Source organism: Bombyx mandarina, chromosome 11, assembly GCF_030267445.1.
Source record: "Bombyx mandarina strain Sakado chromosome 11, ASM3026744v2".
NCBI lineage: Eukaryota > Metazoa > Arthropoda > Insecta > Lepidoptera > Bombycidae > Bombyx > Bombyx mandarina.
Genome location: NC_143218.1, coordinates 16,014,771 through 16,037,668, shown reverse-complemented (window position 1 = coordinate 16,037,668; position 22,898 = coordinate 16,014,771). Strand labels below are relative to the sequence as shown.

At 35.3% G+C, this 22,898-nt stretch overlaps 2 protein-coding genes across 3 annotated transcripts in view; one reads left to right on the top strand and one right to left on the bottom strand.

Moving 5' to 3' along the window:
• The window catches only part of Ntan1 (N-terminal amidohydrolase 1), a 121,256-nt gene extending 115,807 nt beyond the window's left edge, over window positions 1-5,449 (bottom strand). The window contains exon 1 of the mRNA XM_089731093.1: window positions 5,294-5,449. The gene's annotated coding sequence lies outside the window, so the exon portion shown is untranslated. The remainder of the gene's footprint in view (window positions 1-5,293) is intronic.
• A 4,527-nt stretch (window positions 5,450-9,976) lies between these two features.
• Window positions 9,977-21,510, top strand: LOC114241416 (uncharacterized). Of its 2 annotated transcripts, XM_028172249.2 has the most exons (9): window positions 9,978-10,224; window positions 13,604-13,705; window positions 14,114-14,375; window positions 16,027-16,309; window positions 17,448-17,555; window positions 17,631-17,824; window positions 18,333-18,517; window positions 18,590-19,408; window positions 20,649-21,510. In XM_028172249.2, the coding sequence occupies exons 2-9, from the start codon at window positions 13,637-13,639 to the stop codon at window positions 20,658-20,660; spliced, it is 1,932 nt and encodes a 643-aa protein (XP_028028050.2). In that variant the 5' UTR covers window positions 9,978-10,224; window positions 13,604-13,636; the 3' UTR covers window positions 20,661-21,510. The 2 variants fall into 2 exon arrangements, with proteins under 2 accessions (XP_028028048.2, XP_028028050.2); XM_028172247.2 differs by having other exon boundaries at window positions 9,977-10,224; window positions 18,590-21,510.
• The last annotated feature ends 1,388 nt before the right edge of the window (window positions 21,511-22,898 follow it).

Genomic DNA, 22,898 nt, shown 5'->3' with positions numbered 1-22,898 from the left:
AACCTGTTTAATGGTTTTCTAATACAAAGAACCACAAACCATTGATTTAAATTTTTTTGAGCCTCTATTTTTCTCAATGCTCTGTTATCAAATTTATAAGTCTAGAAATTGACGTATTAAAAGCACGTTTCTTATTAACTAATCTTTGCATACCGTTAACCGTATCATAACCTCTAAACCACTTACCTATTGTTCAAACATAATTATTTGTGAGTGCAAATGAACCTGAAATGATTTATGATAATAACAGAAACGCTAATAAGTACTCTACAGATGGAACGCGGTATTTACGACCGTTAATATGAAATTATAATTAAATTTTCTAATATGTGACGCAACCGTGGCAATCATTGTTTATTTATTTCAAGCTTAGGAGAAACTGCGGTAACGAAATATAAGTATTTGAGTTACACTAAACACGTATTGTATTAATGTGTGAATATGACGCCATTGAAATTTTCCACTAAGAACAATGTAATAAATAGCATAGATTGTAGATATAATAAAGTATTATTTTTTCAAAGTTTTTGTGTATCGATTATCTATCTAGTTAGTCTTCATATATACTATGAAGATCTAAATTTAGGTTTCTAATTAAAGTTTCTAAGGGCTCAGGCGCGTGAAAATATTAATTATGCACTTTTATTACAAATATCAAGAAACAGTATTACGAGACTTACTGAACTTAGCTTAACAAACAAAAAAGAGGCACTGCATTTTTTTATTATTTTAATCGGCTTCTACCTATTTTCAGATGCCAACTGATGGTCTAGACTAGTCTAGACCCTAGTCTTAATAAAAAGGAAGTCGCTCGTCCTATAAAAACGGAACGCTTTTCCGGTCGAACAACATTTGCTAATACGAAGGTTATAAATACGCGATTTAAGGATAAAACAGCGATAGGATGCCTTTTTATGAGCGTTTAAAGTTTAGAGTTTATTGCTTGCTCGCAAATTGGTTGCAATGAATACGTTTTATTACTACAGTGGACGCGCTTCCACAGATATTTCTTTCGAGTTGTCGTGGCCTAGAGGATAAGTCGTCCCGGTGCATTCGTATCTAGCGATGCATCGATGTTCGAATCCCACAGGCGGGTACAATTTTTACTAATGAAATACGTATATAAGAAATGTTCACGATTGACTTCCGCGGTGAAGGAATAACATCGTTTAATAAAAATCAAACCCGCAAAATTATAATTTGCGTAATTACTGGTGGTAGGACCTCGCGTGAGTCCGCATGGGTAAGTACTACCGCCCTGTCTATTTCTGCCGTGAAGCAGTAATGCGTTTCGGTTTGAAGGGTGGGGCAGCCGTTGTAATTATACTGAGAACTTAGAACTCATATCCCAAGGTGACGTTATTGGGCTCTAGTAATCATTTAACACCAGGTGGGCTGTGAGCTCGTCTACCCATCTAAGTAATAAAAAAATAAATATTAGATAACGTTTTTTTTGCACCAATTATACCTTAGTTTTGAACATGAAATTAATTATGAAGAAATGGCCATTTGATAAATTATAATTATTTCAACGGTAACATATGTGAAGCAGAAATTTGCGTTCTAATATGAGTAAGATAATCATATTAAAACGCGAATTTTCTACTTCACATTCAATAAAGATGAGACATTCAAAAGTGCATGCTTTAATACACGCATTCGTGACAGTCAAACATTTTGATTTGAAGAGTGGGGACGGATTTATACAATAAAATTATGACTATGAATGCTTGTCTCAAGATAGTGAGGGCATTCACCTTTGGATATCTATGGGTGATTTCTTAAGTCCGCCTGACAGCGGCCGTGATCACCACCTAATGTTACTGCTGGCAGAATTAACATACTTCGCAACTTCTGTGGTCCTGCCTTCTTAAGCGAGATTTGATTTGCCTTTCCTAAATAGTTAAACGTCATCAGACAAGAATCAGGTATAATAATAATCGATTCATAAAATAGATAAGGACAAAACAGTTGTTTTTTTTTTGTTTTTTATTGCCTGTGTAGGCAGACGAGCGTACGGCCCACCTGATGGTAAGTGGTTACCGTCACCCATGGACTTCAGCAATGCCAGGAGCAGAGCCAAGCCGCTGCCTACCGCATAATACTCTCCACAAGCCTCGTTTGAAGAAGGACGTGTCATAGCGCTCAGGAAACACCGTGGAGGGGAGCTCATTCAATAGCCGGATAGTACGTGGCAAAAAAGACCTCTGGAAACGCACTGTGGATGACCGCAGTGGCTCCAGGTAGTATGGATGAACTCTACTCCGGTGGCGGGCGGTGCGATGGTAAAAACGAGACGACGAGATGGTAAAAACGAGAGAGAGTTGGTATCATCTCGAACAATTCCTCAAAGCACTCCCCATGAAACATGCGGTACAAAATACAAAGGGAACCGAAGTCCCTCCGCAGACCCAAAGGTTCCAAACAATCCGTGAGAATGGGATTATCGACAATCCGAACGGCTCTCTTCTGTATGGAGTCAAATGGAAGAAGCTGGTATTTGGGAGCCCCGGCCCAGAGATGGGAGCAGTACTCCACGCGAGGCCGGACTTGTGCTTTATAGAGCAAAAGTCTTTGTCCAGGCGTGAAGTACCGCTTCGCTCTGTTGACGACTCCCAGCATTTTGGACGCCAACTTTGCTTTGCCATCCCATCATTTTCTTCTCTTGTAAAAATTCTACAACGTTGACTACTTTGTGAACCACTCACTTCGGTATCGGGTCTTAGAAACTCGCTCCTATACCCCCTAAGTATCCCCAGTCCTCTTAGTCGATAACTCAGCCCTCTTTATTCCCAACTAGGAACAAGCCGCACCATTCGAGCTAATAGGGCATCGAAGTGAGTGATACAAAAAGTACTGCCATGCTCGTAACGAATGTCCTTCCACATCGAGCGAAGAAACCTAACCTCCCCATCGATCAATGGCTTCAACAAATAAATACCCAGGGCCAGAAAGATCAAATATCTGGGAACTATCTTACGTACATACATTTTATTTTTGTGTGAAGTGTGTCCGCGATCCTTTAATGCCCAAAAAAGTTTTAACTGCTCAAGTTATTGATCTTATGCAACTCATTAATCATAAAAGGAGTATAAGCATTGTCAGTGAAATAGAAAATTACATAAACCTTTTCACCAATGCCTTTGATCCAGAAAAACAAAATCTATTCCGAAGGGTTTCTCTACATTAACATTAGTGAAGCAATTATGAAACTATATTTTAAAATTGTTGCTTTACCATATGCTTTTCTCCGAAAAATCAAACACCATTCATTGGAAAATTTCCGACCTGTAGACAAGTTTTTCAACACAACTTTTTTTATTAGACTAGCCCACTGCCTGTCTGTTGTTACGTAACTAGTAGAGCCCATAGTTATCAGTGTGCTTAGTGCGAGTTTTTTAACGTTCTCGATAGCGTAAAAGTTAACCCAATTTTGTATGCAGTTGGAACAGCGCCTCTAGCGACAAACGTAGGCAAACGATCCAATTCCATACAAATATGAACTAACTTTTACGCTATCGAGAAAGTTATAAAACTCGCACTAAGTACACAGAAATTGAACATCATCACTCACTTTGAAATATGAGGTCTCCATTTTAATGCCCAACGTTTATCCCAGCCATCAGCAAACCAGAACAAATGATCAAGTCTTTCAGAAATAAGCAGAAAGTAACACGAATTTAATAATTATGCACGGTGTGGGTTGCAATCAACGTATGTCTGAATAAATTAATAAATATAAATAACTAAATTATATTATATATTAAATAATTACTCAAAGCTACACACACACACACACACACAGCGTACTTCTTTTTTGTTCATGAATGAATGAACATGAATTTTGGTACATTAGCAAACTTTAGTTTTCGAGTCATCCCAAGGTTAATAATGTTGCAATCCATAAATACATTGAATGTACATACACAAATCTACACGGAATATACATATATTTCTACATAAAATACATAACCATAAGCTCAATTATTTTACAACATTAAATCAATAAAACATGATAAAAATATAAAATTGGTGCAGATTGGTGCAGACACATCAACAAGCTACAATTATCATTAAACCTTTCCTTTGACAATAGTTCATTCAGACATTATATTAATTAAGTATATCAAGGGGTGAAAAGCTACATATTTGGTTTAATCGACATTTTTGCAACTCTAGAGGAAAACCATTTAAAATTTTGAATAAAAAATCATAACAAAAACAACTTTTTCAGCTATTTGAATAGGGTAAACTTAATCGAAGTCCAATTAAAAACATCGAATTATTAATACTAATACATGAATATAAAAATGATGTGTATTAAGGGAAATGTCGCTTAAACCAAATAGCCTTTCACCCCTCAATATTATATAAAAAAATATTATATTAACCAGTATGACTCAGTTTACGTATTCTTAATATACTGAACACTGGTCTGTTATGATAGGATATTATCAATCCCATTGTGTCATTCCATTCCTAACATGTTTTACAAATGACAAAGGATATAATAATAACTAAATTAAAACAACAAGCCGTAGACTGTTCACAGTATTAGTCACCTGCACAAGTCAACAACATTATGATATGAATGTGATTTTAGATCTTGGGGTTTAAGCCCTTTAAAAATTCAATTTCCTACTTTTTAAGTATTTATACTCGAATAAATAATTGATTACTCATCAAAAATAGCAATATTACATTTAATTAAAATCACATGAAATAACATGGGCTTTCAATAATATAACAATTCTAAATATATAAATCACTAATCACACTATTACAACTTACACCTATTCAATGTTTTGGGTAGTATGGGAATGAAACAATTCGCACATTAATTCAATATATTATTATATATCATCCAACTAATTGATCACTATTATTATATTTTTGGTACACGTTTCTTAAAATCTGCTGTAAGAGAGCGATTGACCGTATCCCTGCCATTAGTGATAATTATGCGCAACCCTAACCACTTGGTATCAGGAAGTAGTTTCGCCTATGTGCAAAGGCAATTAAAAAAACAGCAATACAATAATATTATAACCCTCAAAGATTTGCGTTACCATGGTAACCAAAACACCAATGCCAGCTGATGTTCATAACAAACGTATTTAGATAGAACTGTAGCTTAATATTAAACAGGGAATTCATTACTAATCGTTCTAAAATGATACGAAAACAAATATGAACATATTCATTATAATTATCAACAGTGAATATTAGTTTTATACATAGATACAAGAATATAACCTAAAAATGTTATTACGAATGATTTTCAAAAACATACCCATATGTCATTTTCCCAGAATATGCTGAGGTTCTGATGCACACCTAGTAAAATAAGTCAAAACTTATTCATTTTTTCCCAAAAAAGACTACATGAAATGAACCAAAACTATAAACACAAAATGCTAAAAACAAAACTGCTGCTATTTGTCACATTGATTTTTTTTTAATTTTGATTCGTCCGTTGGGCAGGCAAAGAGTGCAATAACTATACATCCAAAGCTTTTATAATTAAGGCCGAATGTCTATTAAATGTTAAGTGATATTGAACTGATTTTGGAAATGAAATAAAATAAAATTAGGTGAAATAAGAAAACACTATTTATATTGGATAAAATAAAGTAAAAAACTTTTCTGTAAAATGATGGGAATTCACTAAGAATTCAAAAATTAGGGAAGGGCTCCCAAAATCACAACGATTTTGTTGGATGTTCTCACAATTGTGAACTTCCACAGATTCGAATAAACCAATAAATCACCATTAATACACGTTTAAGCCTTAAAACAATAAAGTAATAATATTAAAAGAAATGTAACGAAAATGAAGACAAGTTAAGTGAATTGTTTATTTTAAAAAGTAAACTATTTACTTAACTATTATTATATTCCCATCGGTGTTTTTGGCAGGAACGCGAAGAGCGAAGTTGTGGGAGTTGTTTTATTTTGTCATTTTAGTATTAGGGTTTTAATGGGTAATAATGGTGGCTTAGTAAATATTTAGTGCTAAAGTTTGGACATGTAAGTAATGGCAGGCAACACTTGGCACATGTGAAGTAACAGTTTTCGAATATTGGAATGTTTATTAAAATTTTTAAAACAGATGATTGTCTTCTCTTTAGTGATGACTAGAACCTCTCATCTAGACAAGGACAGTGCAACATCTTAGGGTTTTATAAAAATAAAATATAGTAATGATGTAATATGTACAAAGTGTTTGTAATATAATAATATATTAACCATTAAGCAGTGTTTTAAAATAGTCCCTCACCTGCAGAACCCAATCCCCATTCAATTTAACCGTCCAACATTTAGCATGTCATTGTGTGAAAGGGCATAAATATGTGGAAATGTAACAAAGCGGACGGACGGTCCTTCTCGAGTTTACACAGCCCACTGAGTTTCTCACTCTCTCTCAGAGCAGCCTCATAGGCTACCAACAAATAGGTAGAAAAATAAAAACAAAAAATCTTGGGTTCTTCCAAGAAACCCTTGAAAAAGTCTCAGTAAATAACTATTAAGTAAATATAATAAAAATTAAATACTTTATTTCGTCCTGGTTACAACTAATTTTATCCCAATTGATTAAAGTCTCAAAATAATCAACTTCATCTCATTTCATTTCATATCGTTTTTCAAAATATAGTACAAGAGGTTAATTTATGAAAACATTTATAATACTTGGCTTAAAGGTCTCGTTACCAGAATATAAATAAATAAAAATATATTCCCGCCAAAAATTAACTCGAGATGCTCTGCACTTTTGTTCTATTTTCCTTTTCGCAAATTCTAATGACATTTGTAGAAATTTCGTTTATAAAATTAGGCAACTCGCAAGAAAACAGGTGTCTACCAAAAAAGTAATCACCGTTATCTCTCAAGGTCAACTTCTTGAGTTATACCAGCTCCCGTAATTAATAATTCAAATAATTACTGTTTTTGTACAATCCACAATGAACTTGCAGTGTTAGTGTAATAAAAGGTTAATAAAAGGTTTTTGTGTTATTTATTATTTATTACACTTTATACTGGTATTTAAACTTATCTAAAGTCTAGCACCTAATACCGAAACCATTTTAAAAATTATTACACTATAGTAGAATTATTTTGTCCGTGCAGTTTGGGTAGTAAAAAATCGGAGCGGTAAAGCGAGTATTTCGCTCTCTCTTCCACTCACGAGCCTTATGGACGGGCACAGTGATGCGCATTATTGTTGTCGATAAGCGTTATCGATAGTGTATTTAATTTTTGTCATTTTGTGGGTTTGTGATAAAAAATGAAAGAAAAAATCACTAATCGAACACTTACACCACATATCGCCGCAGCTAGTTAACGAGAATGGCAGAAATTAACACTTTCTAACTTTTCGGTACCTATTCTTATTTCAGTGAAAAATTTTAACACATTGTTGATAACAACACGTGCAAATATTATTTTGAATAAATTCTGCCGTTTTGATACAACAAAGGAGTAGCCATTGTGTCACTAAAGAAATTCAGAGAACGAATGCATAAAAACACATTTATCTTCGACATAATGTACTATAATTTGCAGGTAAGTACAAATGACTCTTAACATAATAATGTCGCACCACCCTTCGTATACCACCCCGCCGCCGTGTACCTGCCTTCGATGACTCATTTATTTTTATCGATAATGGCGATGCGCCCGCGCAACATGCTCACCGCCCTAGCCGGGCTATGTTTTATGACCCAAACTGCACGGACAAAATAATTCTACTATAGTAGATATGTAAGTACCTTTTTCCTAAGGAACAAAAAGTATCTTTTATTTTATGTAGGTATATTTCAATTGATGATATAGGCAATCTTAAATTATGAAATACCGAATCGAACAAAATGTCTCAAGTCATTTTGCACCCGACTGTTAGCGAAGAGTAATGTTTTCAAGCATGCATATGTACATTTATACCTTATTATTTGGCATACTCTGCGGCCTAAATTTCTTGATGGATTTGAACACAAATCAGATGCATTTAGGTAAATTGTCTTCGTTCTAAAATTATAAAGTATCTAAGTAGGTATATGTTTTTTAAAAATGGTGGCGGTGAAGTTAGCTTTCCAGTTTGAAAGCTGTGACATCACGATTGAGACTCCGACCTCAAATCTCAAGGTCGGTGGCGGTATTAGTTATGACTATACCAAGGCCGGAAGGTCGTTAACCTTCTTATACAATAAAAAAGAACTTCCTAGGTATGATTAGATTCGTCTCAGTGGCAAATGCTATAGCTACATTTTATTTCAAGTAGGTATCCGCGAAATAACAATAAAATAATTATAATGCTGCTCATTGTATTTTATAATATAGAACATAGACCTATTTTCTTTTATTTATAACCAAATAGGTAAAGAATTTCAAATAAAATAAACTATTGAACGAAACAAAAAAATACCGACTGTACCTTAATTTTTTTATCATGTCTTATTCACTATTTAATTAATATCTATAATTTAGTCGCGTTTTTATTTCATTTCTTGCCTATTTTTTTTATTAATTCAGAAATCACGTATATCTTCTTTGCGTATAAGGGTGGTGGATTAAAAAACATATCCAAAATGTTTGACACTGTGTTCATTTTCAAAAAAATATTCTGTACTTACTATGAAACATCGACGTATTATGCCCAATATATTAAACTATTTCTAAAACTGAAACTCGAATAAGCTGCTAAAATCAACGACATCCGTTGAGTTTCTTTGATTATCATCTTAAGCGTGTCTGATCCTTTTCACTGGCCCCCGGAGTGGTTCTTAAGACGCACATACTTGCATCGCCTTTCCTAAAATATACCAACAAGATTTCGTTTTCCGTATTTCTCCATATTATCCGTAACTTAGTAGATCTTAAAGATTAAACATTTTAAAACGGCACTATATAGAATAGGTATCCAAGTCTCTCATTTGAGAGAGCGATTAAATAATGCTTTTGATAACAAAAAACAGTACCTTTTTTCGGCCAATTTTACATAAAACTATGGGATTTTTCAAAAACGTGTTTTTTTAACAAAAAAGAATAGAAGATGTCACAACTGCTAAGGTTACCGCAGTGCGTTGACACGACAGGGTGATTATCGCACAAATTGAACCATGAGTCTAAATTGCAACCAGATAGCCTATAATCTAAACGAGACCCATTGTAAATTGTTTCTTAATGTTCTTCTTCAGTCCACGGTATCAGATATATCTTATGCGATATTTCATTTGTGAACTGTTTTAATTGTTACAAATATATCGATGGTTACAATACCATGCTAGCTGCTAGCCAATCTTAATTCAACCGTGTACGATATGATACGACCAATGCGGTTTTAGCATGCGCAAACGCCCAGAAAAATCTAATGCATTCACATTTGATAAAGTTTTCGATATAGAAAACAATTTGTATTACATAGTTACTAGTGGTCCCGCAATAGTCGAAATTATAATTAATTGAAATTATAAGTTTGAACATTATTATGATTCTATAGTCAAATTATATAATCACAGATTTCGCCAAGACTACACTTTAGGCAAAAGACAAAACATATTTAATATATTCACTTCACATATTTAATATAATCAAGCAATAAGAAAAGTTTGACAATGTACAAACAGTATGCATGCGTGTGTGTGACAAATACATGGTAGTGTGTTTAATGTTTTTTTATTGATTTATTGTATTTAATATGCATAGTTTTAGAAAAATATGAGCATTCTGCACTTCTACTCTATATTCTCTATAAGTGTGGGCAATTTCATACTGCTCCGTCCGCGCAATTTTCGTAGAAAGGGATACAAAGTTTTTGCTTCACGTATTAATTAATATAAAATATAGATGATTATTTGTAAATTCCTCACATCACAATGCATTAAGCGTTCGCGCACTAGCCAGGTCGTTGATCGTAACATTTCCGTCACACATTGATTTTTGTGTGCACTAACTAGCACAAAAATAGCTGGCCGGGTGTCGTTGCGTGCGCGCCACCAGTCGAGAGATCGATGCTGGCCATCCAGCTCGTCCCATCCAAAATACTCACAAAACCTCGACCGAGTGCCTTACAGCGTCGAATGGAAACCCGAACCCGCCGTGAATTTTGAATTGTGCACAATATCTGGAATGAATGTGTGGATTTAATCTTATGTGATTTGTGATCGGCTAAAATCCCAATAAGTAGTGCATTGTGATTATTTGTTTGTGGATTGCCCTTCGTACCTGGTAATTGGTTTTGCAATATTCCACAATTACACTAAACGATTTTCCTTAAAAATTTAATTCTTTTAGTTAAGCTTGTTTAATTTACTTGATATTTAAATAAATTTTAGTGTATGAAGCGTCTGAAGCTCACGATTAGCTACATGAGAAATCTACAAACTGAAAACAGTATAAATTCTTCTGCTGCGTAAAACAGTAGGAAGATCAACATTTCAAAAACCGTTAAGGAGAAAAGTGTGATTGATAAGAGTAAAGACACAATTTTGCTTTTATAATAAATTATTGTGTTAACAATAAAATCACGACCAGAATAAGTTTTTTTTAATGATTTAATTCATAATTTTTTATGACCTTTGACACCCTCGTTGTCACCACGGCAGCAGGAGTGCCTCTCGCGCGTGAACTCGCAGGTTTCGGACGGGACCGACACCACTATGTTTAGTTTTTAGTGTTGTCGTACAAAGTACTTTTAACTTAGATAGAATACTTAGATGGAACACTTAAATAAAATCATTAAAAAACGGAGAAAAATACACACAGTTATCTTGCCCTAATCTAGGATTATCTGTATTGTGAAAAGCAAAAATTGATATATATATATATATACTTATATACAGTTTAAAATATACATATGTAGACATTAAACACCCAGACAAAAGATCAAGTAGAGCTGTCATCAGAATGTTTGTCCGTAAGAATCGAACCCACAACAGCGTCAGCAGTCAGAGGTGTTAAATACTGCGTCACAAGTTTTCATTAATTGGTTGACAGCAATGACACGAACTGTTCGAAGGACTGATAGCGTAAGATACATTATTCGGGTCCGATGAATATAGAAACTTAGCAGATGATATAGGCAGCGGCTTGGCTCTGCTCCTGGCATTACTGACGTCATAAGCGCCGGTAACCACTCACCATCCATTGGGCCAAAAAGTCTTCTGCCTACAAAAGCAATAAAAAAAATATGACTAAGGTTTTCATTATTAACAATAAAGATCTAACAGAAAGAGCTCTCAAAGCCCATCTATCTAAAATCACCGGCTCCTTACTAAGACATTGACAGATAATGACTAAACGTAAAAGGGTACTAACCACAGGACTAATGAGCTGAACAAAAATCATCTGTCCAATCACAATATCACTTAATCAAAATTAGTTTCCGTATGAATAAAAAGCTACTATATTATAAACTTGAATGAAACCTAAATAAATTAAAAAACTAAAATCTGATAATGAATGGTCCAAAAGATTTTAATGTACTTTTTCAATATACAATGATTTTTTTTTGATTTGGTCAGTCGAGAAGTCTTGTAAGTGAGACAGCTTCATAATTTCGTTGGTTCTCTAGCCACCTAGGTATCAGCTGATTTCGAGTACATTGCATTCAGATTAGCAGTAATGCGTTTCGGTTTGAAGGGTGGGGCAGCCGTTGTAAATATACCTGAGACCTTAGAACTTATGTCTGAAGGTGGGTGGCGCATTTACGTTGTAGATGTCTATGGGCACCAGTAACCACTTGACACCAGGTGGGCTGTGAGCTTCGTCCACCCATGTAAACAATAAAAAAAAATCTACCGTTTCGGAAGACCGTTTAGTGTTATGTAATATAAAAACGGAAAATAAGTATGTCAATTCATTGAAGAATATGTTACCAACATCCTCCCTATTCATGTAATAAAGATTATTTAGACTATATACCTACTTAGCATCAGCTACCAGTAATCACATTGTAATGTCTACGGATTCCAGTTACCGCTTAAAACCATATAGACTGAGAGCGTGCTAACCTAGGCAATAAAAAAATAAATAAAAAAACAAAACAAAACGTGCCAAAGAGCCCACAATGATGTAGCTAGAATTAACGGCCCATGGTTAAATTCGAATCTAGTGGGAATACGAGATTCGATGTTATATTATTTTTGGGATCTCAAACCCCAAATTTTTAAAAGGTACCCAACACAGTATCTTTTTTACGCTTTCGAACCACAGAAATGTTCCCAGACAATATGTTTTGGTTATAAAATCGCTTTGACGATACTGGAACGTTGTTTTGAAAGTTAATATTCTTTGTCGTCTGCACTCTTGGCAGGGTGGCCGTGGTCATCATCTGAAGTAAAAGTTGTCACCTTTCTGTGGAAAATGGTGTGAGCAATCGTAACGACTCATCCCGAGTTAAAGGGTTAGGTGAACGGGTGGTGCGGTAGTGGTGTATTCGCTCAAAAGAATTGTATCGACGCAAAATTGTAATTTACTGGTTGTAGACCGTGTTATAAACCCGCACGGAGAAGCAGGACCATCTTGCCCATTTCTGCTGCCAAGTGGTCATACATTTAAATTTTAAAGATGGCAATACCACTAATACTTTAACCACGAGCCTTAGGATAAATGGCGACACTGCACCTTTTGATGCCTATAAGCTTTGGTTACCACTTATAGCTGTAAATAAATAAATAAAACATTCCAGTAACGATCAGTGTGCTTAGTGTGAGCTTTTTAATGTCCTCGATAGCGTAAAAGTTAACCCAATTTTGTATGCAGTTGGAACAGCGCCCCTAGCGGCAAACATAGGCAAACGATCCCATTCTATACAAATATGAGCTAACTTTTACACTATCGAGAACGTTAAGAAACTGACACTAAGCACACAGAACATTGCACAGTAAATCATTCAGCTTTCAGATTCTGAAAAACGTCTTGGAAGCACTCGTCACAAAAAATATCGAATCAATAGCGAATCGATAAATTGTCATTCATAGACTTTGTTCCGAGATCGCAAATGCTCTTATATAATAATTAGACAGCACGATAATATGATTCATCGCATAATATCACTTCAGCCATAAATGTAACATATTAAAATGGATTATAATCGCGTCGTGGCGGTAATACCAAATAATATAACCACAAATTTAAACACGCTCGTCATAAAATTTGCTCTAAGTAATTCAACAATGCTTTATTGTATTATGGCGCTCGAATTAATTCTTAACAATGTTTTAAGCAGTCGTTTTAAGTAGTTATTCATCAAGACATTGCCAATCAACAAATTAACGGAAGCCGGTGCTAAATATAATCGGCACAAAAGGTGGGAACACGTCTGAAAGTCGTTGACTCGTTTTATTTCACTTCACCACAAGGGAAACGCATTGTAACAAATCTCAGAGACCGTAGCCTACGTCATCTGATGACATCACGCATGCCGTCTGGATCTGGAGTAGACATCAAATCCTGGCACCGATCCAAGATCATACAGTCAACGCTTTCGCGAGTAATGGGGACGATGCGTTCGATTCGACATCACTGTGTCGATTTACTATTCAAAATACACCTCAAATTCTGGTCAGTGGGGCGAAACGATTCAAAACAAATGTTTTGGTTTCAGAACCTGTAGAATGATTCGAAGTGTACGCTAAAGATGAACAATGGGACGAGACGAGCCTTGACCGGCTCCATTCACAAAATTAGAGAATTTGAACTGGAAAAAGTAAGATTAATTTAATTTGTATCTATAAATATTATGTATGTTATATATACACATATGTTTAAGTAATATCACCTTCACACTACACCTACCAAGCTTCATCTCTGCACTCCCCTAAGGTAGACTGTTAGCGAATGCCTATGGCATTAAGTCCGCCTTTATACTTTCTAGTATAAGAAGTTATAAATAAAAAAAATTAAAAAAAATTTCTTAAACAGGTAATCGTTTTTGATAAAGATACGAATTAAGACAGTAGGTGATAGCGCGATTTGCAGTTAATTTTTTTTAAGAATATTAACTCGGTTTTTCTGCGACCAAACATTGCAAATTATAGTATAAAAATTATAAATGTCACTTAAGACCATAAAATCGGTTTAAATCACAGCATTATCATAAACTTTTTGTTTCTAGGTGAGTTTGGTTGAAGAATTCGATATATTACAAATCGTTGGTGAGGGATGGTTTGGAAAGATTCTTCTTGTTGAACACAAAGCATCAGACACTGAAATTGTGCTGAAAGCGTTGCCTAAACCCTATGTCTCTATACGGGACTTTTACAGAGAGTTCCATTACAGCCTCCACTTAGGTGCGCACCGGAATATTGTGACGACATTTGATGTGGCTTTCGAAACAGCTGGTTTTTATGTGTTTTGCCAAGAATATGCGCCACTAGGTAAGAAAAACACTGTTATTTTATATTTTGTTTATTTTGTTTCTGGCGACATTGTAATTTACATTTTAGAGAATATTTCTTAGCCTAGTCTCTGATTAATTATTATTTTTTCCTACCTATTCTAGTGACCTCGAGAGGTCATACTAGATTCACTGAGCTGGTCTCTGTTTAAGGCGTGGTACAGCTCTTGAATGTATACAGTGGCGTAGCGATCGCAACCCACGCCCGGGGCACAATACCTTTTAACAATATTAATTACTAGTCCCTCCCTCCGTGCGTCGTGTTCTTCAGTGCTGAGGGTCCTGACTTTTACGGAGGACTTCTGTTAGGACTATGTTGTATGTAATTACCAATAGTAGAGCATTTTATGAGCCCGCCCTGGTAGGTACTACCACCCTGCTATTTCTGAAGCGTTTCTGTTTCAAGGGTGAGGCAGCCGTTGTACTATAAAGATGAAATTTAGAAGTCATTACTCGGGGTGGGTATATAATCCATAAAAAAACAATTGATCCTACGTCATGTCTCAGGATGAATGACGTCACATGACTTTTGGAGACGAATCAAATTCATAAACAGAAGAGTCGTAAGCTCGCCCATCTCTGCAATAAGAACTTGAATCATAATTACAGTACAGAGTTAATATTTAGGATGTTGACAATAACATAGAAAACGCTCAAAAATATTAGTACTCACAGCTAATACCTACTTATTACCCATAGCACCGGTAACCCATTTTACTGGTGGTAGGACCTCTTGTGAGTCCGCACGGGTAGGTACCACCACCCCGCCTATTTCTGCCGTGAAGCAGTAATGCGTTTCGGCTTGAAGGGTGGGGCAGCCGTTGTGACTATACTGAGACCTTAGAACTTGTATCTCAAAGTGGGTGGCGCATTTACGTTATAGATGTCTATGGGCTTTAATAGCCACTTAACACCAGGTGGGCTGTGAGCTCTTCTACCGAATCTAAGCAATGAAAAAGAAAAACATTTTTATTATTTTGGTTTTGTACACTTTTAAGAAACACAAGCCACGCATGCCTTCACAATGAGTATGATCGATAGCAAAGCTGAGAAAGTAACCGATCTTATCTGTTCTTAATAAGTATCTTATATAGCTAAAACGAGACACGTTTTAAACAATTCACTAAAAACTGTTTCGAAGACAATAGATGATGAACTTTATCGAAACAATAAATATAAAAATTAGGTGCTTTACATCCGAGTCTATATTCACCTCGCTGCTTCTGATTGGATATTTGCCAGATACATTCGATTTGAATGAGCATCAACGAGACTCATATTTCCAATACCGGACGCTATTGAAAGATGGATGTAAACAGAGAATAACATCTCATCTCTGATAAATATACATTTGAATTAAATTTAATAATAGTTTTAACCGATTTGATAAAAGGAGGAGGTCCTCAATTAGATTGTGTTCTCTCAGAACTTTTTTCTAGACGAACCGAATTTTACCAATGATCAATTGATTTTAAATTATACATAAAAATGCATATTTAAGTGACTTCATCTAAATTGATGACATTTTATTATGTTTTTGTCAGTGTCCTTTTTTTAAAGATTTTATATTAAATTATTTATGGAACTGTTATAATAATAGTACCTATCTAACATCAAGCATTGTATTTCAGGTGATCTTACGTCTAACATGTTGGATACGGGTATAGGAGAAATCCATTCAAAGAGGGTGGCAAAACAATTGGCTGCAGCATTAGACCATATTCACCAAAGAGAACTAGTTCATAGAGACGTTAAACTAGATAACATATTAATATTCAAATCAGATTTTTCTAGAATTAAGCTATGCGATTTCGGAGAAACGAGGAAGGTTAATGCCGTGGTTAGAAGACGCAATGAATGGTTGCCGTATTCCCCGCCGGAAGTGTTAAAACTATCAATGGACAGCAGCTACAAGTGAGTGAGGGTAGTTAGATATTTTTTTGCACAACTTTCACGGTAGGCAGCGGCTTGGCTCTGCCCCTGACATTGCTGAAGTCCATGGGCGACGGTAACCACTATCGTCAGGTGGACCATGTCGTCGTTGTTAATTTGAAATCTCCTATGTATATAAATGTAGTTTTCGAGAAAATCTAATAAAACTTCCCCCGAAAAAAAATTAAGTAATTTTTTTTTTGGCACATAGGATAGTTTGATCTACAATAAAATGCAAACCGACATTTAGGATTTATTAAGATTGATGCGTAATAAAGTGAAATATTGAGATATGCACATGGGAGTTTTTCCTGAGTATAGGTATTCAAAATAACTTTCATAATATATGAAAACATAATTTTGGCCTGAAATTTCACATAGGAGATTTTAAATTTGCAACGACAATATGCTCGTTTGCCTACAAGGGCAATAAAAAAAACTGTAAACTGAACGACACAATTACTCTATGGAGGGTTGAAGTAAGGAGCACGATCTTAATGTTTTTTTTTTATTGCTTAGATGAATGGACACACAGCCCACCTCGTGTTAAGTGGTTACCGTCGCTAATGGACGTCAGCAATGCCAGGGTCAGAGCCAAGCCGCTGCCTATCGTTTAATACTCTCCACAAGCCTCGTTTGAAGAAGGACATGTGATAGCGCTCGGGAAATACCGTGGAGGGGAGCTCATTCCAAAGCCGGATGGTACGTGGCAAAAAATATCTGTGGGCAAAAAAGATCTCTGTTATCTCACTACACGATTCGTTATGAAACCGAATTTCGATTCATCATCACCAGCCGCAGAACGTCCAAAAAAACATTTACACATCCATCTATGTTGGAATTTCTTGATTGCTTTACAAAAATGAAGAAAATTTGTGAAACAGTCCGTCCACACTAATACTCAGGCGTCTATACAGCATTTGCCTTGGAAATATTATAGAACATCGATCTATTTTAATATAAATAAATAAACATTTCAAATACTTAGAAACGGCTTCAAATAGTTAGTGAGGTAATTCATAAAGCACACATTGTTTCGTAATAAAGCAATAAAGCTTGCAAGGTTTCAGACGCATTATACGTTTTTCACGCGCCTGTTTATTTCTTTTATTTCTTTCAGAGCATTAATTACCCACGATGTTTGGCAATTCGGTATAGTTTTATTTATTTGCCTCACCGGCTGCCTGCCTTGGCAGAAAGCTGCTTTCGACGACCCCCGCTACACGAGGTATGCCTCAATTTCGCTTTTAATTCTCAGCATCGTTTTGGCACCGATGACAGTTATAAAACTTTTACGTTTTAGCTATTACAATTGGTACAACAGTTCGAATCCATTAAAGAAACAACCGAAACTCTGGAAAATGGTTTCCTCTAGAGCGCAGAGGATGTTTAAAAAGTTCGTTGAACCCAGAGAAGAGAAGAGGGTTAATAATCTACTAGAACTGAATCGATATTTAGATGATCGGTGGCTTGCGAAAGGATACACAGACAGAGTCGGTTAGTAGCTTTTTTTATCTTTGTATTCGAGAGCAAGGGAGGCTTGGCCGTCTGTTGGTGAGCGGTTACCGTCTCTGGTGGTAGTCAGCAAAACCGAACTGAGTACTATCCTCAAATTCCGTTTGGAGAAAGGACATGTCATTATATATATATATTATAAGTGTATAATCTTCTTCTTTTTCTTCTTGTCCTTATCCCACATTATGCGGTCGGCGCAGCTTATACCCATGTCATACTGCATAAGAATTAAGCATGAGTTTTACGACCGGCCGCCTGTTTGGCATAAACCCTCTTTGGGATATCTCTTCAGTATTCCATAGGAGAAAAAAGAATAAAATTTCTTTCTTCTTTTGATGTTTCTTTTGTTTCATCCGCTTTTTGTTCTATAAATTCCATTTTATTATTATTATTAACATTTACATTTTCAAATACCATTTTATTCGTTCTTCAGTAACATCATAATGAAATAAAAAAAAAAAAAATGTATAATATATTTTACATATTTCAGCCGGTGAAGACATAGACGAACTCTGTCCATCCATGTACAGCTTTCACAGCGACCCGAATGAGAAAAACATACTACTCCAACATTTTAGGCACAATGGCCTCGAGACAACTGTAGACAGACAAGCCAAAAAACAAAGAATACGAGACTGGATACAAAATAGTGTCATAGAAGAAGCCGATGAAGAGGTGGGCTCTATTTTACTGCTTAACTACAAAAATATTCGTGTTATTTAATTTTAAGCTCTATTTCTTCAACAGGAAGATGCATATGAGCCTAGCGTGTACGAAGACAGCGATGTAGAACTTGACCACAGACCAAGGAACTACCCGATAGACGATTCTCACAGAGTAACCCTTCGGTACGACACCGAAAAGCATATCAACCCAAGAACCGGTGAAGTCATCGAAGGAGCGAAACCTTCAGCTCCCGAAAAAAAACCTCTATCGTACGACGTTCAACATATTGAGCCCGTGGCCCCGACCGATGTCGTGAGGCGATACGGCCAAAATGACGCATCGCAGAGCTCAACAAAAGACAGCGCTTACGGATCCATGGAAGTTAAGGCAAAAAGAAACGCATACAAAAATAATCAAAAACATTCTACATCTCTCGAATACGGTATGAATAATCCTCCGAGTAGATCGCTAAGTGCCACCTCTATACAACAAAACAAGTCGCCAATCACAAGCCACGCTCAAAGGTTTCAAAGGAGCGAAGAAGTCTATTCAAAAGAATTGGAAAATTTAAAAGGAAGCTCATCGACTTTGCACTCTTTAGCGCACTCATCTAGATCTAACAGCATCCAAGCGACACACAGCAGCTCCTTCGATAGTCCCACAATTGTAGGTAATAATGTTGCTACACAAAATGAAAGTCCAGTATTATCTTCTAGTCATAACAGCAGCTTTGAGAAACAACAGAATGGCTTAATTCCTCCAAATTCAACAGTGCCACAGCACAGGCCGTCGTACGTATCAATGAAAAGCACTCCTTACGACAATGTTTCGTTCAAAACCGAAAACTCTGATGGAAAACCTGAAACGTCGACGGTTAATGGGAAAAACGAGGAAAACAAGGTTAGTCCCTATTCATCAATGGTGAATATAGTACAAGGAAAAATGAAAATAAATCCCCATCAAGATGATGCCAATAAAAATGCGATAAGCGTTTCAGTGACGGCAGTCAAACAAAATCAACAAAACAAAACAGGGAGAAAGAAATCATGAACACAACATACCTACTTATATATAACATATATACTTATTTGTAAGAACCCTTAAATTCTTTATTACATTGGAACCCTTTGCTTTTTTTCTTTTATTCGAAATAATTCGAATTATTTATCAATACGACCAACATGATAAACGTTAATTATTATTGTCGTGTATTTGCTTCAAAGTACAAAAGTACGGTGTGCCTTTATTGGCTGTGATTATGTAACCTGTATGAATTGTAGAAGCGGGGTGTAAGGGTCGGTCTCGAAGACTTATTCCGAAAAATTATAATGATGAGAGAAACTATATAGAGTGCGAATGGATAAGAGTGACATTTTTAGTTAAAAAAAAGCCCGCTCAAAGTCAAAAAGTAGTATTGTACCGGACCACTCTTTTAATATTCGCTTGAAAATTTACAGTTTGAACTACATTCGGAATTTTCATCTGGAACTTTCCTTAAAAAGATTTTTGGCTTCAGCAGCGTCATCTCAATTTAATCCTTTTAGACTTTTAAGTAGGTATGTAAGAAAGGGAATGTAGGTTATACGTAATGTAAAGGGTGCGCTGCAGTCAAGATCGTTCTTTGCTGGGATTAGCTGGGATTTAAAATTACAAAAACGATACCTACTAAGAGTATTAATATTGCCCTTATAGGATGTAAGATACTCCTATTATCAATCATTGTTTGAATACCCGGTTAAGATAAATTTAAAACATTACTGTTACATTCGGGATCGATTCACTACACCCTGTATATTAAACGTTGACTAACTTTGAATTAAGAATAGATTACGTTAGAATGAAGACAGATTAGTTCTACGTTTTAATTTTAGATGTTGTGCTTGACTTCTGCACGAGTTTTCGTCTGCCGATATAGTGTAATAGTAATATTTTTAGATATCAATGTGAGTAACATTCTTTGCTTCGGTGTTACCGAGAGCCCTCGCAAATAAAAAAAATTAAGAAACATCTTTTTTTTTAAGAAATTGTATTAAATAAATTAAATGAAACTTTCGTATGATTAGTCAGAAATTAAGTATAGGTACAATAATATGTTTACTGGTTGGGTGAGGAATTTTACAGTTGGTTATTATTTTCACAGACATTTTATTAATAGAGAAAGACTGGGTAGTCTTCGTGGAAGAAATATATTCTACGCTCTCCTTCTACGCAAATCTCAAAATAGCATTAATGGTTATGGCGGGTTCTCCATACCTGTAATTAGTTTAAGTAAAAATTCTAAGATTATTCTAGATGTTTTAATTTTGATGACATTAATTGTTGTTACACTACAGTAAAACAAATTGAACAATTATTAAAGTGACTATGAGGAAATATATAATTATCTGTTTCACAATATATCAGGATTATTAAAAAAGTGTAAAATATAATAACACAAATTATATAAAACAATAATTTCTTGTGTATTCAGTGGCCGACCTCTTATTTTTACTTTATCAGAATAAACATATTTGTATAATGGAATGCTAATTAAATTGTAGATTTAAATGATATTTATACGTATGTATGTATACGTATGTTATAAGTACCTAAATGAAGCTCAAAAGTTATGTCCCAGACCATTTCCTTGAATGTATAAGGACGTAAATGCCGATACACGTTTTTAGTGATTAATTAAAGTGGATAAATCTTAAAAAGTGTAGTATACGTTAAATATATCGAGGGGTGAAAAGCTATTTGGCTTAAGCGACATTTCGCTAAATACGCGATATTTATCTTTGTAATAAAAGGTCCGTTTTATTTGGTATTAGTAACAACAGTTCGATGTTTTTAATTGATCTTCAATTAAGTTTACCCCATTCCAATATCTTTTCCAAATTTGAAACTTTAAATGGCTCTCCTGTAAAGTTGCAAAAATGTTGCTTAAACCAAACAGACTTTGACCCCTCGATATAGACTATTGTAAATGTATTATTTCATTAAAAACATTGTGCCCTCGAAAACCTTGTCTGAATAACCCACACGAATGTCCTGAAACTTGTAACAAAAATCTAATTATTATGAGCATCGAATAAAATGGCGTCCACTTTACGTGGATATATGAGGAGATTCAACGAGAAATGGGCAGTGCCGTTCTCTGAGTTGCGATCTAGAACTGGAATTTAGGTATTAGTTACGGAGTTTATTATAAGCCCGCAGGGTTGAATAACTGCTGGATAACTGGTAATTGCTTATTTCTGACGCGCAGTGATTATGTTTTCCGATTCAAAGGCTAGAACAACCTTTTCTTTTCTACCTATTCGTTGGTAGCCTATTCCAACTTCACGCGGACCGGTAGGTGAGCTCACGGACTCAACCTGGGATAATTGCTAATACTAGTCCTAGCAAGAGCAGTGCTTCGCTGAATCTACTACCGGATCGGAATCGCGACCCAATGAGCAGATCCGGCGGGAAACTCAGTGGGTTCTGTGTATATGGGGTAGTACGCGCGTTCTTTGTCGCAATCGATGGGTACGGCGAGGACGCTGACCAGTGGATAATGAACCTAAACATTACAGTGTAATGAATTGTCACGCCTTATCTGTTTAGTAAAATATACCAAAATTTAGAACAGAAGCCATAGATTTTTTTTGGTATAATTTTTCTTTATTAGGAAAGGCAAGGGAAAGCCATAGACTATGTCAATTAAAAAGAACATTCAATGGCGTTAAACTTTTAGTTTAGTGTAATAATTTATAAATACCTTTTTTGAGTTCAGTCTCAATCAAAATGTCTATTGTCTATCCACCCCACCATATGATTGAGTTGCAGCGTTTGTATGTTTCCTGATTATTGCTACGAAATAAAGATCCTTAGCGGGAATGCAAATAGTTTAATTTCCTCTGCCGATCTAATTCGATAAATCAAACCAATAATATTGGTAAGCTCGATTTTCGGACTCAAATCGAGCTCAGTATTATTAATTCTCATCAAAATTAATAAGCAGAGTTCTGTTAAAAAAAAACAATGTGCCATGTTTAGTCAAAGTGCCTAGTAGTCAAATAATATCTCGAAAAACAACTTAGTTCCAATGATTCAAACCTGGTGTAGATGATCGGCTACATGATGTAATTTTAACGATCGTAAAAATAGCATTTGATCGTAAAGACATGACCACACTATTTAACAGATTGGTCTACAGGCAGATTTTATCCACAATAATAAATCGATTTTTCGAAAGCCGCTGGACGTAGCTTCTCGGGATCCTCCAAAGAGTCCACTGTAAGAGTTTCAGTAAATAACCACCATTTTACTGATATTATATTTCGTCCCATATCATCTCATTTCATTTCATTTAATTTCATGCCAATTGATTATTGTTCCAAATTAATCAACTTCATTTCATTTCATT

What these genes read in the sequence shown, in the direction of transcription:
- LOC114241416 (XM_028172247.2), top strand. Translation starts at nt 13,637, where the DNA reads ATGAACAATGGGACGAGACGAGCCTTGACCGGCTCCATTCACAAAATT. An exon ending in CCAAGAATATGCGCCACTAG is followed by an intron (nt 14,376 to 16,026) that starts GTAAGAAAAACA and finishes ATTGTATTTCAG; the next exon opens with GTGATCTTACGTCTAACATG. An exon ending in TAGAAGAAGCCGATGAAGAG is followed by an intron (nt 18,518 to 18,589) that starts GTGGGCTCTATT and finishes TTTCTTCAACAG; the next exon opens with GAAGATGCATATGAGCCTAG.